Genomic DNA, 24,932 nt, shown 5'->3' on the forward strand with positions numbered 1-24,932 from the left:
GATATCGCATGCGATGTGGACGAAATTTTGTGGCCGGACCCAGAAAGACGACATGATGTAGGCTGATTGTCTTTTTTTTTCCTTTTTTTTTGTGAAATTGCTATTTTGTGTTCTGACTTTGTCTTGGTTTTGATGAGTGTGAATAAACACCAATACTTGAAGTTTGGATCCTTGTATGTTTACATGACACTATGACAAAAGTATGACCTCAAATTGACATCTGTACACAGAGAAAGCAAAAGCCAGATGTGTTTTGTATTCATACCATCAGTGTGCAGTTGGCGCATTGTGTGCTTAGTAGATGATGGCTTGTGTGTACTGTTTGATACGAAAACACCATTTTTACGAAGGTGTGAAGAGTTAATCTAGCTGTGTTCGCTTTTGCAAGAGAACTACAATGTTTTGATAATTGGGTGAAAGGTTTTCTTATTTGTGTGTAGAGTTTTGCAAAAATAGCCAATAGTTACAGAAAATGTGCTTAAGCAATCAGAAAAAACTGCAATTTCTGAAAGTGTCAGGATCTGTCCCTGCTATGTATGTTTCCCTGTTTGGCCAGCTGGTGTTGCTGACCATCCCATTCTGGGGTTCCCCTAGTCTTGCATGCTTCACAGGTCCTAGTGTATTCCCACCTGGCTGCCATGGATGTGGCTGTGTGGGCTGAGCCAATGGCTGAGAAACAAGCACCCCTACTGGCATAGGTTTGAGAGTTTTATGTTACTTTGGTTAATTGTTCTTGTATTTCAGTTCCATCTTTGTTTTGTCTTTGGTTCTAGTTTACCCTGCCTGTGTCTAGTTGTTATTTTCTCTTTTCCTATGATCCCATTATCTCTCAGTGTATGGCTCAGTGGTGTTGTTAATTGCCCCCACCTGTTTTTTGTTTCTCTAGTCTTCAGTGTTCAGTTTGAGGGTAATCAGGCTAATTTTGTTTAGTGTGGATTTTGTCCCAAATACAATTAATTCCATCTTATCACTGTTAAGTTTTAGAAAAGTTTGAGTCATCCATAGTTTGATCTCAGAAAGACAAGATTTGATATGTGCTAGTGGCAGGTTGCTTATAGATCTGGGTGTCATCGGCATAGAGGTGGAAATTTAGGTTAAACTGGCGAATGATCTGGCCTAGAGGGTGAATCGAGAAGAGCAGTGGTCCCGGGACAGCGCCCTGGGGGGTACAATGTGTGATAGCTGTTGTGTCTGATTTATGACCTGATGGAGTAATGAAATGTTTTCTGTCAGTGAGATACAAAGTAAAGCAGTTGAGCACTGCACCACAAACTCTTAGGATGTGGATTCAAAATAGAGTGTGTATGAGAAATGCCTTAATGGTACAGATTCAACAAGATGCTTGAAACATTCTTCAGAGACTTTGGTGTGTGTTTGGCATGATCGTATTATTCAGTTGATGCAGATTTGTCGGCAACACATTCATGATGTGAATCTCTTATTCCACCACATCCCATAGGTGTTCATTTGCATTAAAATCTGGTGACTGTGAAGATCATTTGAGTACAATGAACTTATTGTCATAACATAGTGTTATCCTGCTGAAAGTAACCTTTAGAAACTGGGTACTGTGGTCATAAAGGGATAGACACAGTCAGCAACAATTCTCTGGTAGTACTAAGAAAATATGCCACACCCATTACACCACCAGCCTAAATTGTTGATACAAGGCAGGATGGATCCATGCTTTCATGTTGGTAATGTGAAATTCTGATGTCTACCATCTGAATGTTTTAGCAGAAATCTAGATTCGTCTGACCAGCCAAAAGTTTTCAAATCTTCCATTGTCCAATTTTGGTAAGCCTATGTTCACTGTAACCTCAGTTTCCTTTTCTTAGCTGACAGAAGTGGCACCTGATGGTTTTCTGCTGCTTTAGCCCATCTGCTTCAAGGTTCAACAGGTTGTTCATTCAGAGATGTTATTCTGCATACCTTGGTTTTAATGAGTGTTTGAGTTACTGTTGAACCAAGCTTGAACCAGTCTGGTCATTCTTCTTTGACCTCTGCCATCAACAAGGCATTTTCACTCAATTAACTATCATTCACTGGATGTTATTTCTTTTTCAGCCCATTCTCTGTAAACTCCTGGACAACTAGAGATGTTTGTGTGAGAGGATCGCATAAGATCAGCCATTTCTGTTTCTGAAATACTCATACTATGCCATGTTCAGTCACTTAAATCACCTTTCTTCCCCTTTATGGAGTTTGATGTGAACATCAGCTGAAGCTCCTGACGTGTATCCGAATGATTTTGGACATTGTGCTGCTGACATATGATTGGCTGATTAATTTGCTTCAACAAGCATTTGAACAGGTGTACCTAAAAAAGTGGGCAATGAGTGTACAGTACCAGTCAAAGTTTTGTACAGGCCAAGTTGCCTACAAAGGAGAGCGATAGATGGCTGCATTACAGGACTTGGCCACCTGACCTAACCAGAGTAGAAATGGTTTTGGTGGAGTCTGACCAGAGTGAAAGAAAAGCGACCAATGAGAGCTCAGTATATGTGGGAACCCCTTGAGAACAACAGGAAAAGCATCCCAGGAAGCCAACTCATGAAACTGGCGTAGAGGAGAAAATAAGGCCAACCAGTTCCGGGAACAATTAGGGTTAAGGGCCTTGCTCAAGGGCCCAATGGCATGATCACTCTATTGACTGAGGGATTTGAACCAGCAACCATTTGAGTTCCAACACCCCCCTCCAACAAATTGATGATTAATACTTTTTGGCCAGTGCATAATTCCATGTTATTCTGTAGTTTTATGTCTTTATAATTATGTTACAACGTAGTGTAATTGCAAATAACTAGTTCAAAAAATGTATCGGTGGATGTGTCCAAACTTTTGAATGTTACTGTATACAGTATATTAGTCATATGGTCAGGACTGGTCCCTGTGCTGCCCCCTCATTATGTCTGTTCCACTGTCAGTTCCCCTGTTCCACTATCTACCATGTGGATTAATGGGCTAAGTGGGTTGCTTTTGTCGAAGCTGCCCTTTTCTCATGGGTTCGAGGCCAGCCTCACCATTTTAGGTCCTTTTTTTAGTTATTTTTTTCCTATCATTTTTGGTTCTTGCTTTATTCCTGTTATGTATTGGTGTATTTTTGCATGGCTACTTGCTTTGTACCTTTATTCCTGCTTGTGCCCCAGTTTTGTAAATCTTGTTATTCAGGTTTCTCCTAGTGTTTGAAGCCTTAAGTATTTAATAGGCCTCACCTGAATCTTGTTCCTAACCTTAGTGTTTGGTTAATTGTTTTGGTCTGCACCTGTCCCTCATGTAGCCCTAGTTATCTATGTATTTAAGTGCTTGCCCTCATTCTGTTCCTTAGTCATTAGTTTCCCCCCTTGTGTTGCTCCTTTTGTTCCTCTGTTGCTCCTTTTGTTCCTCTGTTGCTCCTTTTGTTCCTCTGTTGCTCCTTTTGTTCCTCTGTTGCTCCTTTTGTTCCTCTGTTGCTCTGTTTTAGTTCAGTGTTTTAGACCTCTCGTCACTTTTCTTGTCTGGTCTTCTAATTAAATCCCTTCTGCCTGACCTGGCAGTGTTTGAATGAGAGCCCTGGCCCTTGGATTCGGTTCTGGCCCGAGACCTAGAGTTCTGCAGGCCTAGATATAGTGGTATGGGTTCCCAGAACCCCTGGTATGGTTCCTGATGCACATTTAACTGCTCTATGTATTCAGAAGATGACATTCCCTTGGTCCGCAAAAGGGAAAGCTGCAGTTTCTGGCCCACTAGAGAAGCCTTTCTGTCAATGTCTGATGTTCCAGGTGACTGGTGGAGCGCTGGTATCTTTTTTTTTTTTTTTTGGCCAGCACATTTCACTGGCAATTCTTGTGTTCTTAGCTCCAAGTGTGTTTCCCTGTTCCTCTGGCGGCTGCATGGCGTAATTAGCTAAGACTCTCCTCTTGTCATGGGTTTGAGGGCAGCCTTACCATGTTTGTGGTTCTTGACTTATTCCTGTTATGTTTCAGTGCCTACCTCCCTGCTTTAGTTCATGACTTCTACTTGCTTACCTGCCTTTGTTTTAGATCTCTTATGTTGTTTGGTTTTCTAATGTATAACTGCTTCTGCCTTAGAGCCACTTCGTGAATCATGTCTTCGTCTTTCACCATGCTGGTCTATAAAACATATTAAATTGATATCAATCAGTCATTCTGAATCATTTGAAGATGTACTGTTTGGTTGGTTGCTTGGCTGATTTGGATTATGTAAATATGAATATCTGGTCATTCAACTTCCAGTAAGAGAACTGGTCAACTGGGAAAAGGGAATGTGAGGACTTTGATACGTTCAATAAAAGTACAATGATTAACTGGCTCCTGTGTGTTTTTGAGTGTCACAATGCCAATGGGTTGCTGCTCTCCTGGCTTTAAAAAGGGGCCATCTCCATCTGCTCTCCAGTTCTTCTTGGAAATGGTGCCACTGGTTGTTCTCAGCTTTTTATTGGCCTCTGTTTCTTCTGCTGTTATCAAGAGGGACATTCAGAAGGTAAGATCCTCACCAGGATACAGAGTTTTTATTGAATAGATAAAAACACCAAATAAACAAAAGTAGTTAATTGGCAGTTTATCTGTCTCAAACTTTAAATTATATCCTTAACAAATGAACAAACAAATGTCAGAGTATCTCTTCAAAGTTTTGTGGACTTTACAGCACAGGATTCATTGAGCTTGCTTTTTTGAGTCAGAAGTCTTCTCTCTTAAACACTTGGATTAAAAACCATCTCTACAGCTGATTCAAAGACTGAGTTTTCTGGTGGTCCTTTAAAACATGTTTTTGAGCTAGAAAAAGTTTTGCAGCAGCATGTGATATTGTAATTAAACATACAAACAGAAGTCTTGGGGTCAATTCTGCTTAATGTCCAACAGACTATTTGCTTCACATTTCTGTAGCAATACAGCAGGGATCGATGGTAACCTAGTGCTCCAGTGTGTTGCACAACTGGGAGTCAAAGTCCTTTACTAAGGCCTCCAATATTTTGATCTGGTGGTCAGCCTCTCAAAACCTGTGAACATAAAAACCACGCATGCGTGTATGCTTGAGAGCAGAAAACTCATCCTCTCTATGCCCTTGTGTCTGCGCAACACTTGCTTGCTCAGCAATAAATTAGTCTCAAAACCCGAACTGTGTATGTACAGATTTAGCCACTTGAATTTTCCCCTGTTTCCATGATGGGGCCTTGGCTGGTCCTTCACAGGCCCCTGCTGAGTCCTGGGTGGGACCTTGACTGTAATGAGATCCCCCACGATGATCTAATGAACAAGGAGGCTGGCATGATCCACCCCTTAACTCTCTGTGTGTAAAGTACTTGCAATGATTTATCCATCCACCAGAGAGAGCAGTGATTATGAAAGCTGAAGTGACTTACCTGAAATCAGGTATTTTAACACCACTGCAAAAAATGAAAATCTAAGCAAGTATCATTTTCTTGTAGACAAAATTCTAATTTCATTAATAAACTGAGTACACTGCAATAAATGGCCTGTGAAATTTAAGAAATTGTTTCTGTTGAGGCAAAGATGGCTTAAAAATGTTTTTAGTCAGTTTATTGACGAAATTAGAATTTTATTTTACTTCCCCCTTTGCAGATGAGGTGGATAATAAGACTGATATTATCGAGCAATGAGGGGCAGTGTGGTATATGAAAATTAAACAGATTTGAAGCCCATTGAGCTTGTTTGGCACATGATGAAAGACTTCATCCGCAAGGAGGCCAAGCCAGGTACAAAGCAGCAGCGTGTCCAAGCAATAGTTATTTTGGGAGAGGAGAGTGATCCAAGATGTGTGTAACAGACTAATTACAGGCCTAAACAAAGTAATAAGGTTGATTGTGGAGAATAAAGGTGGACAGAATGGAAAATGAAAAAAAAACATATGGTTATGTACTGTGCTTTACAGTTTCTGAATAGCTAAAACACATTTCCTAAAATCTCATCTCTGTCTCAAAACACTAAACACAAACTCTAAAATTCAAGCTACACTCACAAAACCTTCGACTTGTCTTGCAAAACCAAACATTTGACCCAAAACTATTTTAACTTTACTCAAAATCAAGCACTACTGTCAAAAACCACACAAAACCAGCCAATGTGCAAACACAACTTAACGATTACACACTACAGTACATGAATAAATACAACACTGTGGGATAGCGGGAGAATATTTATTTATTCATTTATCCTTGTACTCACATTTAAACAAAAAAGGACTGCAGCAAAAAAAGTTTTACAAAAAAAAAAATAAAAATTATATATTTTTACCGCATATTCAGAAAAATTATTCTGCCTCAGCATCACGCCTCTGTGCTGGGTCAGGCCACAGGACTTCATCCACGTCACATGCTATGTTCTCCCTTGCAAGGCAACGGGGAAAGAATCCTTTAGCATGCCTAATCCAGCCCTGGCAAGATTCCACTCCAATGTCACCACATGCTCCATTCATTGCTTGAAGCAGATTTTCCTGTGTGTAAGGGTTTCGGTCATATACTTTCCATCTCCATGCCGAAAAAAACTCCTCAATAGGGTTTACAGTTTTTTTCAATTGCTTAAGCACAATTTTGAAAACGGGGCCCGGTTTTTCATAACATTTCACACAATTATTAAAACACTTCACACAATTAGCACAACACCTCAGGCCTAACCATTGAGTCAAGCTCAAAGATTCTCTGTACACAGTGAAAACAAACTACATTTAGTTCTGTAAATGACACAGTATGATGTATACATGTGCTGCTTCCCAGACAATACAGGATACATTCTAGTACTGAGTTTACTGTAAAAGTTCACTTACTTGCACATATTGACATCGTTGCTCTTTCACTCTCACAGTTTCTGTCACGCCCCACTCCGTCCGATCCTAACGTGTGCCACGCCCCCTCGTTAACCTCATGTGGAATCGCAGTGGTTTACAGCTGTTTCTGATTGTTGTCATTAGTTCATTGTATTTAGTCCACGTCTGTGTTAGTATCCCCAGTCCGGTCATTCTGTTACGATCGCGTAAGCGCCCGGAGCGTAGACAAACAGGCAGGAATCCAGGGATCAGGAACACGGGTTTTAATTAACGACAGCAGAAAGCACGCAACGATACAACATCAATGACCCGATAAACTTGTTTCATCCTTATCCTGTTGCGTTGCAGGACACGGTCAATTGTTGACAGACTCACACTAATTATTCCCTCAAAATGTATGTTGTCTTCTATAATCCGTTGCTGTATTTCACGCAGTCGAATTGCATTATTTTGACGGACCATATCCACAATAAGTGTCTCCTGGTGTTGTGAGAACATGCGTGTTCTTCCACCCTCATGTGGCTGTCTTCCAATTCTAAAAAAAAAAAAACATTTAGTTAGAAGCGCGCACACACACACACACACACATACATTTTATTCAGTAAATGTTTTCAAACACAGTAACAGAGGAAAATATTTTTCCATGCCACTGAGAACCTGCTTAGGTTTGGTTGTACACGTTGCCCTGCCTCCCTCAAAGTCATGCCATGCACCAGAACATGATCTATGACAGTTGTTCAAATGTCATTTGAAATTACAGATCTTCTTCTTGGTCTTCGTCCTTGCCCACCATCTCTGATACGGACTTGGACTCCTCTTCCTCTTCTATTGTGTTGCTCCATTGTTGGATCCACTCATGCCTTTTGCATTTGACTAGGCTTATATACTGTTTACTAATTGAGTTCACTGATTGGACACATGTGTTTTCAATTTTGAGTGGTATTGTGTAAATGATGAAAACAGTGTGTTAGTTGTGTTCAGGGGCGCCGCTAGAGATTTTGGGCCCCATGAAAGCATATCATATTAGGCCCCCCAGTCCAAACCAATCCAGTTATTTTCCTAATTTTTTAGGGCCCCTGTCACTCAGGGGCCCTTGGAATCGTCCTAGCTTTCCTCCCCCTTACGGCGCCCCTGGTTGTGTTTAACTTCTGTAGTCTGTGTGCACCATTCTGGGTACAAGTGCACCACACTGCTAAATGTGTTTTGTGTTTGAGAATGTGTTTAGAGTTTTTGTAAATGGGAGGTTCAGATTTGCAAATTGTGTCCTAACCAGGTGAATAGTGTATAAGATTTTGACAACTGTGGGATTGATTTGATGAAAGAGTTTTGGTAGTTGACAGTTTAGTTTTTACAATGGGATTTAGTGTTTTAGCAATTCAGAAAAACTGTAATACACCTGATTAAAATATCAGTTTACAGCCTCCTCGGGTCACATGGTTCAGTGTGAATTTGCTACCAAATTTATGGCAAAATTGCTTAAATTATTCAGTGGTAATTTATTTGGCTAAAAATACCACGTTGTAGTAGTGTCTGTATTTTTAAGCGCTGCATTTGTAAACGGTGCTCGAACAAAAGTGCTTTTTCGCATAATTTTGTCTCCATCATGTTGAATTGAAATAAAATAACTAATGTCTGTCCGTAATTAGCTATATTTTTTACCCTTAATTCCCTCACCCCAACTCTTTGTCCCTAAAATTCAAGGTGTGAATTGGACATTACATATAGCGGTAGCTTTTGCAATGTTTGGCTAATTTGCCCAATTTAGTGTCACAAACTCTGGGTTTCTGTTATGAACTCGGAGCAGGAAAGGAAAGTGGCAATCCACTTGCGGCTCCACAAAAAAACGGGGTTTATTACAGGAACTGAATACAATAAAATCCCGTTATAACGGACTAAGAGAGACCTGGCAAAACAGTCCGTTATATCCAGAGTTGCTGTATGGCCAGAACACAACTACAGGACACCATTTACTCATGCTACACCCCAGCAGACACACTTGTGGTATAGATTATTATATTGTACATGTAGTAATCCAACTTTACCTGACCAGATGCGTGACTATTAATAATCCCGACTACGTACGTATCTGCGCTGGATATCACCAGCACGCCATGCGCTTTGTAGGCGGAGCTGAATGTCCGTTATAACCAAACAAAACTACAGCTAAAAGCGGCCCTGGGGACCAAATTGTTTGTCCGTTATAAGCGAAATTCCGTACGCTATAGCCGATGCTTTTCCTGCATGTTCATAAAGGCGCACGGCCGGGAACAGCGGACCTCGTCCGTTACAGACGATATTCCGTTATAAGCGACTCCACTATAACGTAATTTTACTGTACCCTGAAAACACTGCAAAAAATGACCACAAGTGGTCAAAACTGAATAGGAGAAGGATGTAACTAACAGAACAAAAAAAAAATGATCTACTGAGATAAAATTAATAACAGCCAAAAGGCAGGGAAGCATGCATAGCGAAACAGAATAACCAACATCACAGTTAATGACTCCACAGGAAACAGAGCAGGATCAGGTACTTTAATACAGAGGGCTAACAAGTAGTGTTGTAGTCAAGACCACCTAAACCGAAACCAAGACATTGCCGAGACTGGAGGGTATCAAGACCAAGACACTGCCGAGACTTGAGGGTACCAAGACCAAGACACACTAAGGCAAGACCAAGACCAAGACTGGTCGAGACCAAGACTAAGACCGAAAACAGACTAGGGCTAGAATCGACATCACATTACTCAGATCAACTGTAGAGAAAAAAGGCATTGCTGTAAAGTGTCATTACTCGTTAAATCAAATTCATGTTATCTCTTCAATTATATTGTCCATATGATTGGAACGGACACAGGTAATGATTCCAAGAGTATGAGAAGATGCAGGTGTGGATGGCAGAAGGTGACCACTTTCAGAGGCTTAAGGATTCACCAGGGAAAAAAGAGGTGTGAAAGGAGTGACTGGCAGCAACGTTGCACTGCAAAAGCAGATCAGACAAGGGGAGCCCAAAGCCAGGGTGCTAACCACAGTGCTGAGAGTTCCCATGTTGCTGAAGAAAGGCAAGTAGAGGATACAGGAGGTTCCCTGGAGGAGATTGCTCCCTCTGAGTGTGGTATAGGTAGAGATAACCACAGGATATCCACCATCTCCAGAATGGCAAGCCCCAACAACTAGGAGTCAGTTCAAAGAAAGAAGAGAAAGCCTGGACGGAGGCAACTGATCAAGTGGCCAAAAGCGAATGAGGCAGCAGTACAGCTAGATAAGGATCTCAGCTGCATTCTACATCATTCACTACATGGCTGTGTTGAGACCAAGCTGAATCGGATTGGAGACATTCTGTACGAGGAGTGCAGGGGCAGGTTTGAAGTAATGGAAGGAAAGCAGAAGGTGCCAGCTGCCAGAAAGCAGGAGTGCCTGGCTTTCCAGGCTGTGTGGAACACTCTGCAGTTATTTGGGAGCAGATCCAAAGAGCAAAACGGGAGAAAGGCGACCTGCATGTTGTGTGGTTAGACCTTGCTAACGCATATGGTTCTGTCCCCCACCAGCTTATCAAGTACGCGTTGGATTTCTTCCACATTCCAGACCATACCAAAATGCTGGTATGGAAGTATTTTCAAGATTTTAAGATGTGTTGTTCCCATCAGGACTTCATCACAGACTGGCAACAGCTGGAGGTGGGTATTGTGATGGGATGCTCGATCTCTCCCATCTTGTTTGTTGCAGCCTTCGAGGTTATCCTGATTGGGGCAGGGAAGGTGGTTGGGGGAGTGAAGCTGACCTCAGGCCAGAGGCTATCACCAGTGAGAGGCTATATGGATGACATCACAACCACTCTCCAGACAGCAGCGTGTACAACCAGACTACTTGAAAGGATCGACGAGCTTTTGGGGTGGGCAAGGATGAAGGTCAAACCAGCCAAATCGCGCAGTCTGTCCATCAGGAAAGGGGTCAGAAGTGATAAGATCATCTTTGTCACGGGTGGTGGCAAATTATCCTGTTCGGAGTCTGGGCCGTACTTATACAGCTGATCTCTCTGACAGGAGGATGGGGGAAACAGTGAGAAAGCAGCTTAGGGATGGCCTAGCTAGGATCAACCAGAGTCAGCTCCCCGGGAAGTACAAAGTATGGAGCTATCAAGCTGTGTTGTACCCAAGGGTCATGTGGCCGCTGAAGTTGAGCGAAGTCCCCTTGTCAGTGGTAGACAAGATGGACAAACTAGCAAACTCATTCATCAGGAAATGGTTGGGACTGCCAAGATGCTTGTCGGAGGTAGGCCTCTTTGGCAGGAACATACTGCAACTGCCACTGAAATCCATCTGTCTTGGATACAAACAGGAAAAGGCTCGGATGGTGTTGGAGTTGAGGGAGTCTACTGACCAGCAGGTGAGAGCAGCTGACTCCCAAGTATGAACAGGGAGGAAGTGGAAAGCCCAAGAAGAGGTTGATACAACAATCAGCAGACTGAAGCATCAAGAGGTGGTGGGAAGAGTTCAGGAGGGCCAAGCAGGCCTTGGAAGGAGCGACCCCCCTCTATTTTGGTCAAAGGCCTCCAAAGAAGAACGGAAAGCCATGGTGGTAGCAGAAGTGACAAGGACCGAGCTGGAGCGTGTTAAAATTAAAGCGTTGTCTCAGATACGGCAGGGAGGCTGGACAAGATGGGAGGGCGTCACAGACAGATCCTTGTCATGGTCTGATCTGTGGAAGATCCCCCAAGCTAGACTGAGCTTCTTGGTCAGAGCCACCTATGACACCCTACCTTGTCCCAGAAACTGCACCAGTGGTTTGGTGCTGAGGAGATCTGCCCACTTTGCAGTGCCAGCAATGTGAGCCTCCAACACATCCTATCAGACTTCCTGCTCCTCAGAGAGATAAGATTCTGTTCAGAAGGGCTGGAGAAGCGATCAACCCCCCTCGCCAGAAAGTAACATCAAGTATTCTCTCTCCTAGCAGTGCGTGGACCATGAGGGTAGACCTGGGGAGGCAGCTCCAATTCCCCAGGGAGATTGTAGAGATGTCGCTCCGGCCAGACCTAGTCATGTGGTCAGAACCACGTAAGACCATTCTGTTAGTGAAGCTTACAGTCCCATGGGAGGAGGGTATAGAGGCTGCTAATGAACGGAAGCATTCCAAGTACATGGACCTGGTGGAGAGTTGTAAGGAGGCTGGCTGGAAAGCTATCCTGTGCCCCGTCGAAGTGGGATGTAGGGGCTTCGTTGGATCCTCAACAATGCGCCTCCTCAGAGACATGGGATGCACAGGAGTGGGGTGTCAGAGAGCCATCAAAGAGTTGGCAGAAGAAGCAGAGAAGGGCAGTTTTTGGCTGTGGTTGAGGAGAAAGGATACGGATTGGGGGTCAAATAATACCTAGGTCATCAGTAGGGGGTGGCTGGGGAAATCCCAGTCATCGCTCCGCCACCATGAGATGTACTGGGGTTAAAGGAACGAAACATCAATGACTGGTGGTCCCCAGCTGATGACCCGTCTATGCCCAGAGAGGTGGATAGAGGATAGAGGAGGACATATGGAAAGGCACTGGTGGAGGTGCGACAAGCAGCAATGCTCTGCAGGTAAACCACCATCCTGTAACTGCATTATGTCCATATGTCTGTCATTTAAAATCTACCAGATTTGTCATAGTTACGTGGCCTGATGGAAAATAATATTCTCAGCAATCCTCTCCTATAACCATTTTATCAGACCTCATCAAGGGAAAGAGATGGGATGTACCAGAAAGATGTTCATATTAAGTCTCTTACAGTATACCAGGGAGAGAGGCCTCGGGTAAGCTATGAATACGGCTACAGTATATAATGATCCTCTGCTTTGAATTGAAGAAGCCTCCAGATTGACTTGCATCTCCAAGACTGTGCTTTCTAATGAATGTAAAATACCTAATTTAATTGAATTATAACTATGCTATTAGTGCTGGGCGATAAAACGATCTCGATTTTTTATCGATAAAAAATAAGGACGATCACGATGATACACACAGACTATAAAACTCGATCAACCAAATTTGCTCCGTTTTAGTGAATGCGCTGAGACAGACAACTCGATGGCCTATCGAGCAGAGGTTTACTGAACACCAGCACAACAGCCAATCACCGACGACATTGTAATTTTGCCCATCCTCCCTAAAAGAAGCAATGGGTGCGTTCGACTGCAGCTGACGGAACGTGGAGCGCGATCTGCCGGCGGCTGCAGGGGTGGAGTATAAACTGACTGTAGCCAAGTCGGACAATTTCTACTCCTCGTAGTCTGTGAGACCTGACTGCAATGGCAGCACTGCCAGAAGGGTGTAGATAAATCTATACAAATATCACCTGCATGTCTTCTTCACAGATTGGACGATCTGTATGTCTTTCTGATAGGTATGTCTTTCTGATTGTTATGTCTTTCTGATAGGTATGTTTTTCTGATGGGTATGTCTGTCTGATAGGTATGTTTTTCTGATGGGTATGTCTGATGGATATGTCTGATCGGTATGTCTTTCTGATGGGCATGTCTCATGGGTATGTCTTTCTGATGGGTATGTCTTTCTGATCAGTATGTCTGATGGGTATGTCTTTCTGATACATATGTCTTTCTGATTGGTATGTCTTTCTGATGGGCATGTCTCATGGGTATGTCTTTCTGATGGGTATGTCTTTCTGATCAGTATGTCTGATGGGTATGTCTTTCTGATGGATATGTCTTTCTGATCGGTATGTCTTTCTGATTGGTATGGCTTTCTGATGGGCATGTCTCATGGGTATGTCTTTCTGATAGGTATGTCTTTCTGATGTGTATGTCTGTCTGATGGGTATGACTGATCGGTATGTCTTTCTGATGTGTATGTCTGTCTGATGGGTATGTCTGATGGTATATCTGATGGGCATGTCTCATGGGTATGTCTTTCTGATGGGTATGTCTTTCTGATCAGTATGTCTGATGGGTATGTCTGTCTGTCTCATTGTTATGTCTTCATTGGTATATCTTTCTGATGGGTATGTCTTTCTGATACATATGTCTTTCTGATACATATGTCTTTCTGATAAGTATGTCTGATTGATTGGTATGTCTGATCGGTATGTCTTTCTGATCGGTATGTCTCATGGGTATGTCTTTCTGATCAGCATGTCTCATGGGTATGTCTTTCTGATAGTTATGTCTGATGGGTATGTCTTTCTGATGGGTATGTCTTTCTGATCGGCGTGTCTCATGGGTATGTCTTTCTGATAGTTATGTCTCATGGGTATGTCTTTCTGATCAGCATGTCTCATGGGTATGTCTTTCTGATAGTTATGTCTCATGGGTATGTCTTTCTGATGGGTATGTCTTTCTGATCGGCGTATCTCATGGGTATGTCTTTCTGATAGTTATGTCTGACGGGTATGTCATGGGTCTTTCTGATCGGCGTGTCTCATGGGTATGTCTTTCTGATAGTTATGTCTCATGGGTATGTCTTTCTGATCAGCATGTCTCATGGGTATGTCTTTCTGATAGTTATGTCTCATGGGTATGTCTTTCTGATCAGCATGTCTCATGGGTATGTCTTTCTGATAGTTATGTCTCATGGGTATGTCTTTCTGATCAGCATGTCTCATGGGTATGTCTTTCTGATAGTTATGTCTCATGGGTATGTCTTTCTGATGGGTATGTCTTTCTGATCGGCGTATCTCATGGGTATGTCTTTCTGATAGTTATGTCTGACGGGTATGTCTTTCTGATGGGTATGTCTTTCTGATGGGTATGTCTTTCTGATAGGTATGTCTTTCTGATTGGTCTGTCTGATGGGTATGTCTGTCTGATGGATATGTCTGATCAGTATGTCTTTCTGATTGGTATGTCTTTCTGATGTGTATGTCTGTCTGATGGGTATGTCTGATTGATATGTCTGATCGGTATGTCTCATTGGTATGTCTTTCTGATGGGTATGTCTGATCGGTATGTCTTTCTGATTGGTATGGCTGATTGGTATGTCTTTCTGATGGGCATGTCTCATGGGTATGTCTTTCTGATGGGTATGTCTGTCTGATGGGTATGTCTTTCTGATCGGCATGTCTCATTGGTATGTCTTTCTGATGGGTATGTCTGATGGGTATGTCTTTCTGATTGTTATGTCTGATAGGTATGTCTTTCTGATGGTTATGTCTTTCTGATTGGTATGTCTGATTGATATGTCTGATCGGTATGTCTTTCTGATGGGCATGTCTCATGGGTATGTCTTTCTGATTGGCATGTCTCATTGGTGTGTCTTTCTGATGGGTATGTCTGATAGGTATGTCTTTCTGATGGGTATGTCTGACGATTAAACAAATAAAGCAGCACAACATTACAGTAACTAACAATAAATAAACCACTAACTTACGTGTACTGTTAGAGCATTTATGTAATTTATTTAAACTTTATTTTACTAGTAAATGAACTGAAACCAGTTCTCACTGCTTTATGTGCTTTTCGGGGGAAATAGCAGATAACGCATTGGAACTTCCTGGGATACAAATGTCATGCGTGTGACTAAAATCTTCAGCTAATAAGGGCAAAGTTGTGGCGTCACGGAGGCGGTTCCAGTTTGTGCTGCACGGTCTGTCTCAAGTCGTCTTGCTTTCGCAAGGATTTTGTACCATGTGACATGGTGACGCGTGGTGACGTTTTGGAATATTTCTTTGCCGACTTCGCTATCATGCGATGTGTATGAAGTGTGTGGACTGTGAAGCACTGTGTCTATTGAGAAAATGTATACAATGTAACGTTTTTAAAGTAGATGCATCTGACTGGTTGCATTTGAATTGAGGCGCGTAATGAATAATGATACTGTTCTGTGAGGATGTGCTGTTTTCTCTTTTTTTCCCCATCCCATCGAGACTGCTATGTCCGAGACTAAGACAAGACTGACACCACAAAAAATTGGTCTCAAGACCGGTCTCGAGACCAAGACCGGTCTCGAGAAATACAGCACTACTAACAAGATAACGCAGGACAGATGAGAACAATCAACAAGGACCGACACAAGAAAATAGGCAACTGGTGAAACTAATAATTAAATCAAGGAACTCAGAATCTAGGAAACAGAATCCAACACTAGGGAAATAATAAAGACAGGTAAAACAGAACCAATGGCATGAAGCGAAAAACCAAAACAGAATGCAAACCACAAAACTCAGGAATTAGAAAAACTAATACAAAGTAAACACTAGGGAACAAAATCTATACTAAATACAAAAAAAAAGAAACAGCTAGTCTTGAACACAGGACTGACAGGTTACTATAGTCACACACTCAGCCCTTAGCACCATACAGCAATCCTGAAAGCTGGGGAAACACACTAAGGACTTTGGCTCAGGGAGAACAGGATGGCCAGCGATACCTGCTGACCAAAAGGGGAAGAGACACGAAAGGTTGGGGCAGACAAGTGACATTTAGCTTGTTTTATGGATAAAGAATGACAGTGGATTTTGATCACTGGACACTTTTGAGATGTGGGTGCCCTCTATACAAGTAAATAAATCAGAAGGCATATTTTGTCTGGCAGCCTTTATGAAACATTATACAACATTATTATTTGTACATTATTTCAATTGGAAAATGGTTCAGATTTTTTTGAAAGTTTAACATTTCTATGTTAATTTCACAAGTGAGTTTTTCTCCCTTACGAACTAAGGAATTAAGTTTTAGCTTCCGGCTTATAAAAAAGATAAAACGTTAAATTTGTTTAGAAACTGTTCTAGTGTTTGGGGAAGATGTATTCTATAAATGTCTGCACTGTGACGGTTATTTGTGGCTTAACTTTTACATATAGCCTATATATGCTGAGTCACTAAAAATCAAAGGTACGTAACGGTGTTTTCTGAAAGTCCCATTTGCACAAGCATTAAGCAAGTGTTTTATTTACAAGAAAACAAAATACAAATATATACATAAATGCACTACAAGGGTTTAGTTCTTTTAACAGGTATTGTATATAGCTTAACCATTGAAAACATTCCATAGCGTTGAATACAAATTAACAACAAGTAGGTAACATGTTGTTGACGTATTCTGCACGTATTCTATGCATTAAAATTCACGTGTTTTTGACCTGTTTCACTTTCCATATGCTTTTAGCATGTCAAGAGTGACATGCATAAAAAGATGTGTCAATTCAGGTGCTTAAGACATTAAGTGCGTAAGTTGAGGCATTTACAGTATGACCCTCTTGGTATTCCATATTTTTGCATTCCATAGATTTCTGCTTGTAAACGGATATGTGTGCGTGGTTTTTTATGTTCAGGTTTTGAGATGCCATAGCCCATGCTCACATGGAATCAAGGGCAGAAGAAATGATAATTCAGGGGTAGCTGTGACCATGATAAGCCATTAGGTGTCCTCAGTGTCACCTTCTAGGATGTTCTGCAAATCAACTGAAATATTCTGTACTGATTTAAACAGAAGCAGAATATCAACATCAGTAGAAGTTGTTTTGTTTTCTGCAACAGATAAGAGAATGCGTTGTTGGGAATATGCCTGTTTGTATTCAGAAAACACTAGGACCAGTTGCAGGGAATTGATTTTTTCGGCCTAACAGTGCTGACTTAACATGTTTTTTCTCTTCTATTGCAGGATAATGGCGTTGACATCTACAGCTTCCACATTAAGTCTATGGTCCAAAGCCGCTATGCCATGACTGTCATCACCAGCAGAGTGGCTAACCTGGCCAATGAGTCTCAAGAGCTGAACTTCCATGTGGAAATACCCAAAAATGCCTTCATCAGCAAGTTTAGCATGTGAGTCTTTTGAATGTATGGAATGGAAGTTTAGAAGGCATAGCACTTGCGTGTGAATTGAAAATATCTTAAGATAAGGCTAAAGCAGATTGCAGATCCGACCTTTTAATCCTCATATTTTATTATTTACAAGTATCTTTTGCTATTTAAAAAAAACTCCTTATTCCATTTTTCAAATTAATCTTTCCGTTGCTTCACAGAACTTTTATTCCTGCTGGGTGGGGATGTGGCATGTGTAGACAGGCTATGTTTCTAACTCTTATAATTGTGTGTGGTTCAGGACCATTGATGGGAAAATCTACGATGGGGTTGTGAAAGAGAAGGCAGAGGCTCAGCAGCAATATGACCAGGCTGTCCAGCGTGGCCAAAGTGCTGGACTTGTCAGGTTAGGAGGACATCTGCTTCAGGTCACATGCTCACATTCAGTGTAAAAGATATCACATTACACAATGAACTGGCATGGCTTATTGTATTGCCTAGATGAGGAGTACGTACAGTTTTGGAACTGGTCTGCTGTGGTTGTACTCAAAAAGTATTTGACAGAATTTTTCAAACTTTACAGAGAAATTGTATGAATGACTAGTTGGAACGTTTTAAATTTTGAGACAGATCTCAGATACTAGATCGATACTTGAAAAGTATTCAGCAGATCTCTTTTCGCATGAAACAACAGGTGCAGATCTGGCAAATATGATTACATTAAGACAAATAAATGTGCCAGGGTGCTGGATAAATAGCCTGACCCTGAATTCAGGCCCCAGCTTCACCCTGAACTGTGCATATAAGTGTGCTTTGTATTTCTGAAAAGGAGAGCGATTAACCAGGTTGAACAATTCAGAACAAGAGTTCAGCCAACAGGGAAGATTCACTTGTTCACTAGTATTCCTTGTTGGTTTGTGGACAAGAAATTGGTATACTACAAATGAAAGAGCTAAGACTTAAAAATACTTGAATTTGTTACTCAGGAGGAGCCACAGATTTTTATTAACATTATTATTTTATGTACTTGTTGTACTAAATTTAGTTTGCCAAACTGAACCGGCAGCAGCCCTGTACTGGCTTCTACAGGGCTTACTTTGACATGCTGTTCAGTGCTGTTTTGTTTTCAGGTTTCTACTATTATGCCATTGATTAACTTCCTACAAAAATATAAATATTATTCATACAACCGCGATAACACACATCATGACTTGTACTAAACAGTTATACCTCGATGAGACCCAACAATCCAGCAACAGATGGAAACGCTGGGTGCAAGATGGAGTAACAAACACCCATCCAGAAGCAGCCAGGGGCAAACAATCCAGGGGCAACCTTATTACGTTATGGTCCCATGGCAATCAGATAACGACATCAGGTCCCAAGTGACAAAAAAGAATCAATCCGCCAGACAAGCTATCAGTAAAAACAGCCACCCAATGCGTAACAATAGATCAGAAATACAAAAAGCAAAAGCAAAGCACAAAGAGCACAAAGAAAAAGGAATGTCTTTGGAGGAGCAGAGACAGGTTATTTGGGGCTTGAGCATTTAGATCTATGTAAGTAAGAACACATACTTTAAAAAGAATCCTGTAAGCTACATACCGGAAGCCCGTGCAATGTAGATAAAATGTTATGTGTGTACGTTTGCTACATCGAGTTACTGTACTATCCTGGCTGCTGTATTCTATATTGCTTGTAGGCGCATAAGGGATGATTCATTTAGGCCTGTAAACAAGGCATTACAGTAATCTAAATGTGAGGAAATGAAAGCATGGATAATCATTTCTAATTCAGCTTTTGAGACAAGGGAGATTTGGTACATGGTAGATGCAGAAATGGGACAATGATTTAACATGCAAACCAAGACTGAGGGATTGATAAAAAATGATCCCTAGATTATGAATACTGGACTGAGCTTTTATAGAAATAGAACCAATAAAAGAAATGATTGAATGCTGTGCGTGAGGAGGGGCAATTATCAAAACCCCAGTCTTGTCCAAATTTAAATATAGGTACAGTAATTGTTGGAAAGCCAGTTATTAATCTGAGTGAGGCAATCAACCAAGATAGCAAACTTGTATATTTGTTGAGGTTTGAAAGACATGTAAAGTTGAATGTCATCTGCATAAAAATGAAAGAAGATACAGTCAAACAAAGAAATAATTTAAGCCAGGGGACGAATATAAAACAAAAACAGTACTGGACTGAGAACTAAGCCTTGAAGAACACCATGTTAATTTGGATGAAGTAAATTTCTTCATTCTAACAGAAAAACTCCTGTTCTTTAGATAGGATATGAACCACCCAAAGGCCATGTCTGAGATACCCTCAGTAAACCTTAGTCTGTTGTGCAAGATGATGATCAACCGTGTCAACAGCAGCGCTAAATCAATCGGCACCAATACAGAACATTCCCAGTTGACAAATGCATTTAAAAGATCATTCTGGTCTTTTAAAAGAACTATTTCAGTTGAATGCATCTTCTGGAAGCCTGGTTGACAGAGATCTAAAAGCTCTAATTTGTGCAAGTGATTGCATAACTGCTGTTCAGCAACATTTTCTAGTACTTTGCTGATGAATGGTAATCTGAATATTACATATAACATTGGTGCATATGTTACAGTTCTTACTATTATGTCATGGAAAATGTTGGTCATAGTGCAATGGCAAATAAATAAAATATACATTTTTAGGCATATAAAGAATATAAATGACAATTTAAGACATGTACAATATGACATACACAAAGAAATACAATTAACCACCTACTTGATGTGGAAAGAGTCCTCAGGTTGGCCTGTGTAATAAATAAACAGGTGTAATTTCAGAGTTATGTGTTACGACTAAGACTCAGAGTATCTGAGTAAAAGTGTATTTATTGGCTTTCACATTGTCACTTGATCCATCCAATAATTCAGTAAATTGGATGGGAGGTGTGAGAGGAGCAATGATTAGATGGGTGGAGGGGGCGATGGGGCTGCCCAGTGAAATATACTTCAGGCCAAGCACAATGATGTGCAAGATGAGCAGGTATGAAATTCGATGGATGGATGTATTGCTCAATGGCAAAACTGTAGCTCTCCTTATGTTTCATGAAATCCTGGTCAAACATAATTGCACCAACTGCTAGTTTGTTGAGAGAAGGCCATTCTGTGTGTGAGGCTATTTCTGTGTTATAGGATTTCATAGTAAAATATTAACACTTTTTTCTGTGTTTATTTTAGTGCGGTTGGACGTACACTTGAGGAGTTCAAAACCTCAGTGACGGTAGCAGCACACAGTAAGGTGACCTTTGAACTCACCTACGAGGAGCTCCTGAAACGTCGTCTGGGGCAATACGAGCTCCTGATCAAAGCTAAGCCCACACAGGCGGTCAAGGATTTCAAGGTACATAGAAGGAATGATGATATTCTGCCTATACCTCTATGGTATAGTGTTATCATGAACCTCTTGGTCTGCGACACAGTAACTATGGTTTTGACCCATATCCCCTGTGTGGCAGATTGAAGTGCAGATACGTGAGCGGCAAGGGATTCGTTTCCTGGACACCCGTGGAAAACTTGTCTCCAATGAGCTAGCCAAGGTCACTAGGATCTCACAGTCAGACGACGAGGTAATGTTCAAATAGCTCATAGGAAGGCTTGCAACATTTCTAAATATTCTGCACTTTCAGTGGCCAATAACATGTCTTATGCCTTCACCATTTTTTTCCAGAAAACTAGTAAGCAACTACACCCCCCATACAACACCTACTATAAGTACTAGGACTAAGAACTATAAAGAAGAGGTAGCCAGGTGTAAGACCTCAGTCAGATTTCATTGATTGAAATGTATGAAATTACTGCATCCAAGGTAGGAAAATAGATTTAAAGGCAATTAGTTACATTCACAAATAGCTGAGCCTACCTCAGTGCCTTTACAGTACAGCAAAAATACACTCCCCCTGCTACTGAAATCCATCATATAGACCATAAGCAGGAAATGGCCAAATTGGTGTCGGAACTTTGGGAGTTGACAATTCAATCAGTGTAGAACACTAACGGACAGGTTCATATGGATTGTAAGTGAAAATCAGAGGAAGTTGTCACCCAGGCCATTTCTAAACCTCAGCATGTTTTTTGGACTGTGGGGGTTAAAAGAAGAACCCATTGGAATCCCCATGACAACATAGGGAGAGCATGCAAATGCATGCAAATTCCACACACATTGAAGCCTGTGGCCTGTACTACGAAGCAGGGTTACTGGCTTATCGGGGTAACTTCTCGGATTTAAGGTAGTCTGGGCAAAATGTAAGTGAACGAATACAAAGTCCATTTAAACTGTGGTACCTTAAATCCAACAAGTTACCCCAATATGCCAGTAACCCCACTTCGAGGTACAGGCCACTGGTCACAGAAGTGTGAGGCAACAGTGCTAACCACAGCACCACCGTGCCACCCCAAAGCAGCAATATATAATAGAAAATTTATTTAAAAATATTTTTTTTTAATGAAAACCAGTAATGATAACAATAAAAAATGCAGTTCCACTCTGGGTCCTGCATGAGAGCAGCAGCAGTATATATGAAATGTATATTATTGCACAGCAGTGACCAAAAATTATTTAAACAGTCTTAAATGGCTTATTTGTGCTCGGTGTAATGATGGCCATTGGAAAGAGACTGTTCCTCAGTCTGTTAGTTAGATGTTTGTAGCTCTGGGGAGGTAGAGGGAGCGGGCAATATCTTCCAGTGAGGGCTGAAAGTCCCTCACTGGAAAGCAGCCTGTGATTTTTTTGAGCTGTGTTTATTACTCTCTGACCAGCCTTCCTGTCTCCTGCTGTGCATCCCGCATACCACACTGTGATGCACTGTGCCAGAATGTACTCGTTGATAAAAAGCCACCTGTTGTTTTTGCTCCAAGTTTTTCCTGAGCACACTCAGATAATGCAACCTCTGCCGTGCTTTTCTGACTGTTGCTGTGGTGTTCTCAGACCAAAAGAGGTTATCTGAGATGTAGGTTTCCAGGAATTTGATCTTTGACAACATCTTGAAATAGGTAATAGATTTTTTTTCACAAAGACTGAGAGGAAGATCATTCTAATTTTTAGCGGCTACTACACTAAATGCTCTGCCACCCATAGTTGATAACCTGCGCTTAGGTACTGTATAGTGAGTAGGGTAGCATCAGATGATCTTAGCATGCAGGCTGGAGTGTAAGGAAGGTGTAGACCCTTTCCATGTGGTCTCCATTAATGTAGAGTGGAAGTGGTTCTGGTTCTGAAGTCCAGAATGAGTTCCTTGGTTTTTCTGGTGTTAATTGTTAGGCTGTTCACTGCAGACCACTTTGTCAGTATCTGGACCTCATTTCTGTAAGCTGAATCATCTCCTTCTGATATGAGCCCTATTACAGCAATTTGTGCACAATTTGTGAGAAAGTCTTTGTGAACCCTAGACCTGTCAGCTTGATTACAAGTATGTCTGGGATTATTGTATTAAATGCTGCACTGTAGTCTATGAAGAGCATCCTTTCATAGTTGCCTCTTTGGTCTGTGTGGTTATAGCGGTATGTAGAGTGGTGATAATAGCATCTTCTTTGGACTAGTTTGATTTATATGCAAACTGATGTGGGTCAAAGTTGGATGGGAGACTGGATTTAATGTGCTGTGAGACCATCCATTCATCCATCCTCTACTGCTTTTCCGGGTCGGGTCGCGGGGGCAGCAGTCTAAGCAGGGAAACGCAGACTTCCCTCTCCCCGGCCACTTCGTCCAGCTCCTCTGGGGGAATCCCGAGGATTTCCCAGGCCAGGTGAGAGACACAGTATCTCCAGCATGTCCTGCGTCTTCCCTGCGGCCTCCTCCCAGTGGGACATGCCTGAAACACCTCACCAAGGAGGCATCCAGGAGGCATCCTGACCAGATGCCCGAGCCACCTTATCTGGCTCCTCTCAATGCGGAGAAGCAGCGGCTCTACTCAAGTCCCTCCCGAATGACCGAGCTTTTCACCTTATCTCTAAGGGAGAGCCCAGCCACCCTGCAGAGGAAACCCATTTTAGCCGCTTGTATCCACGACCTCGTTTTTTCGGTCACTACTTATAGCTCGTGACCATAGGTGCAGGTAGGAACGTAGATCGACTGGTAAATCGAGAGCTTTGCCTTTTGGCTCAGCTCCTTCTTCACCATGACAGACCAATGCAGCGCCTGCATCACTCCTAATGCCGCACCAATCCACCTGTTGATCTCCCGTTCCATCCTTCCCTCACTCATGAACAAGACCCCGAGATACTTAAACTTCTCCACTTGGGGAACGACTCCCTCCCCGACCCGGAGAGAGCACTTCACCCTTTTCTGGCTGAGGACCATGGTCTCGGATTTGGAGGGGCTGACTTTCATCCCAGCCGCTTCACACTCAGCTGCGAACTGCTCCAGTGAGAGCTGAAGGTCATGGTCCGATGAAGCCAACAGAAGCACACCATCTGGAAAAAGCAGAGACCCAATCCTGAGGTCACCAGACTGGATACCCTCAATACCCTGGCTGCGCCTAGAAATTCTGTCCATAAAAGTTATGAACAGAATCGGTGACAAAAGGCAGTCCAACCCTCACTGGAAACAAGTAAACGAATTACTGCCGACAATACGATCCAAGCTCTGACACCGGTTGTACAGGGACTGAACAGCCCTTAAAAGGAAGCCCGGCACCCTATACTCTCGGAGCACTCCCCACAGGACTCACTGAGGGACACAGTCAAATGTCTTCTCCAAGTCCACAAAACACATGTAGACTGGTTGGGCAAACTCCCACGCACCCTCCAGGACCCTGCCGAGAGTATAGAGCTGGCCCACTGTTCCATGGCCAGGGCGAAAACCACACTGCTCCTCTTGTATCCGAGGTTCAACAATCCGATGGATGCTCCTCCCCAGGACCCCTGAATAGACCTTACCAGGGAGGCTGAGGAGTGTGATCCCCCTATAGTTGGAACACACCCTCCAGTCCGCCTTCTTGAAGAGGGGGACCACCACCCCGGTCAGCCAATCCAGAGGCACTGCCCCTGATATCCATGTGATGCTGCAGATGCGTGTCAAATAAGGACAGCCCTGCAACATCCAGAGCCTTGAGGAACTCCGGGTTGATCTCATCCACCCTCAGGGCCTGGCCACTGAGGAGCTTTTTATCCCTCTGAGGTTGAGTGCATCGTCAACGATGCAGTGTATTTTTTGTGTCTATTTCTGTTTATATCTCGCTGAAATATTTATGTAGAATCATGAAAAAAACGCTGACTAAATCCGTAATCTGTCTTCTTTTCAAAACATCCATTGTCGGAAGTATTAAAGTCTCCCCGAGGAGACTGGTTCCAGAGCCCAAGCCATGTTCGGAGTTGAGCCCGACTATATCTAGTCGGAACCTCACAACTTTGCGCACCAGCTCAGGCTCCTTCCCTGC

At 42.3% G+C, this 24,932-nt stretch overlaps 1 protein-coding gene across 1 annotated transcript in view; it reads left to right on the plus strand.

Annotated features, from left to right (window-relative positions):
• Positions 1-4,355: 4,355 nt before the first annotated feature.
• Positions 4,356-24,932, plus strand: part of LOC111835901 (inter-alpha-trypsin inhibitor heavy chain 4) — a 71,266-nt gene continuing 50,689 nt past the window's right edge. The window contains exons 1-5 of the mRNA XM_072715153.1: positions 4,356-4,482; positions 17,367-17,530; positions 17,811-17,915; positions 20,737-20,899; positions 21,015-21,125. Coding sequence (XP_072571254.1) covers positions 4,408-4,482; positions 17,367-17,530; positions 17,811-17,915; positions 20,737-20,899; positions 21,015-21,125 — 618 coding nt within the window. The 5' untranslated portion in view covers positions 4,356-4,407. The remainder of the gene's footprint in view (positions 4,483-17,366; positions 17,531-17,810; positions 17,916-20,736; positions 20,900-21,014; positions 21,126-24,932) is intronic.

The sequence above is a fragment of the Paramormyrops kingsleyae genome, chromosome 8 (assembly GCF_048594095.1).
Source record: "Paramormyrops kingsleyae isolate MSU_618 chromosome 8, PKINGS_0.4, whole genome shotgun sequence".
NCBI classification, from domain to species: Eukaryota; Metazoa; Chordata; class Actinopteri; order Osteoglossiformes; family Mormyridae; genus Paramormyrops; species Paramormyrops kingsleyae.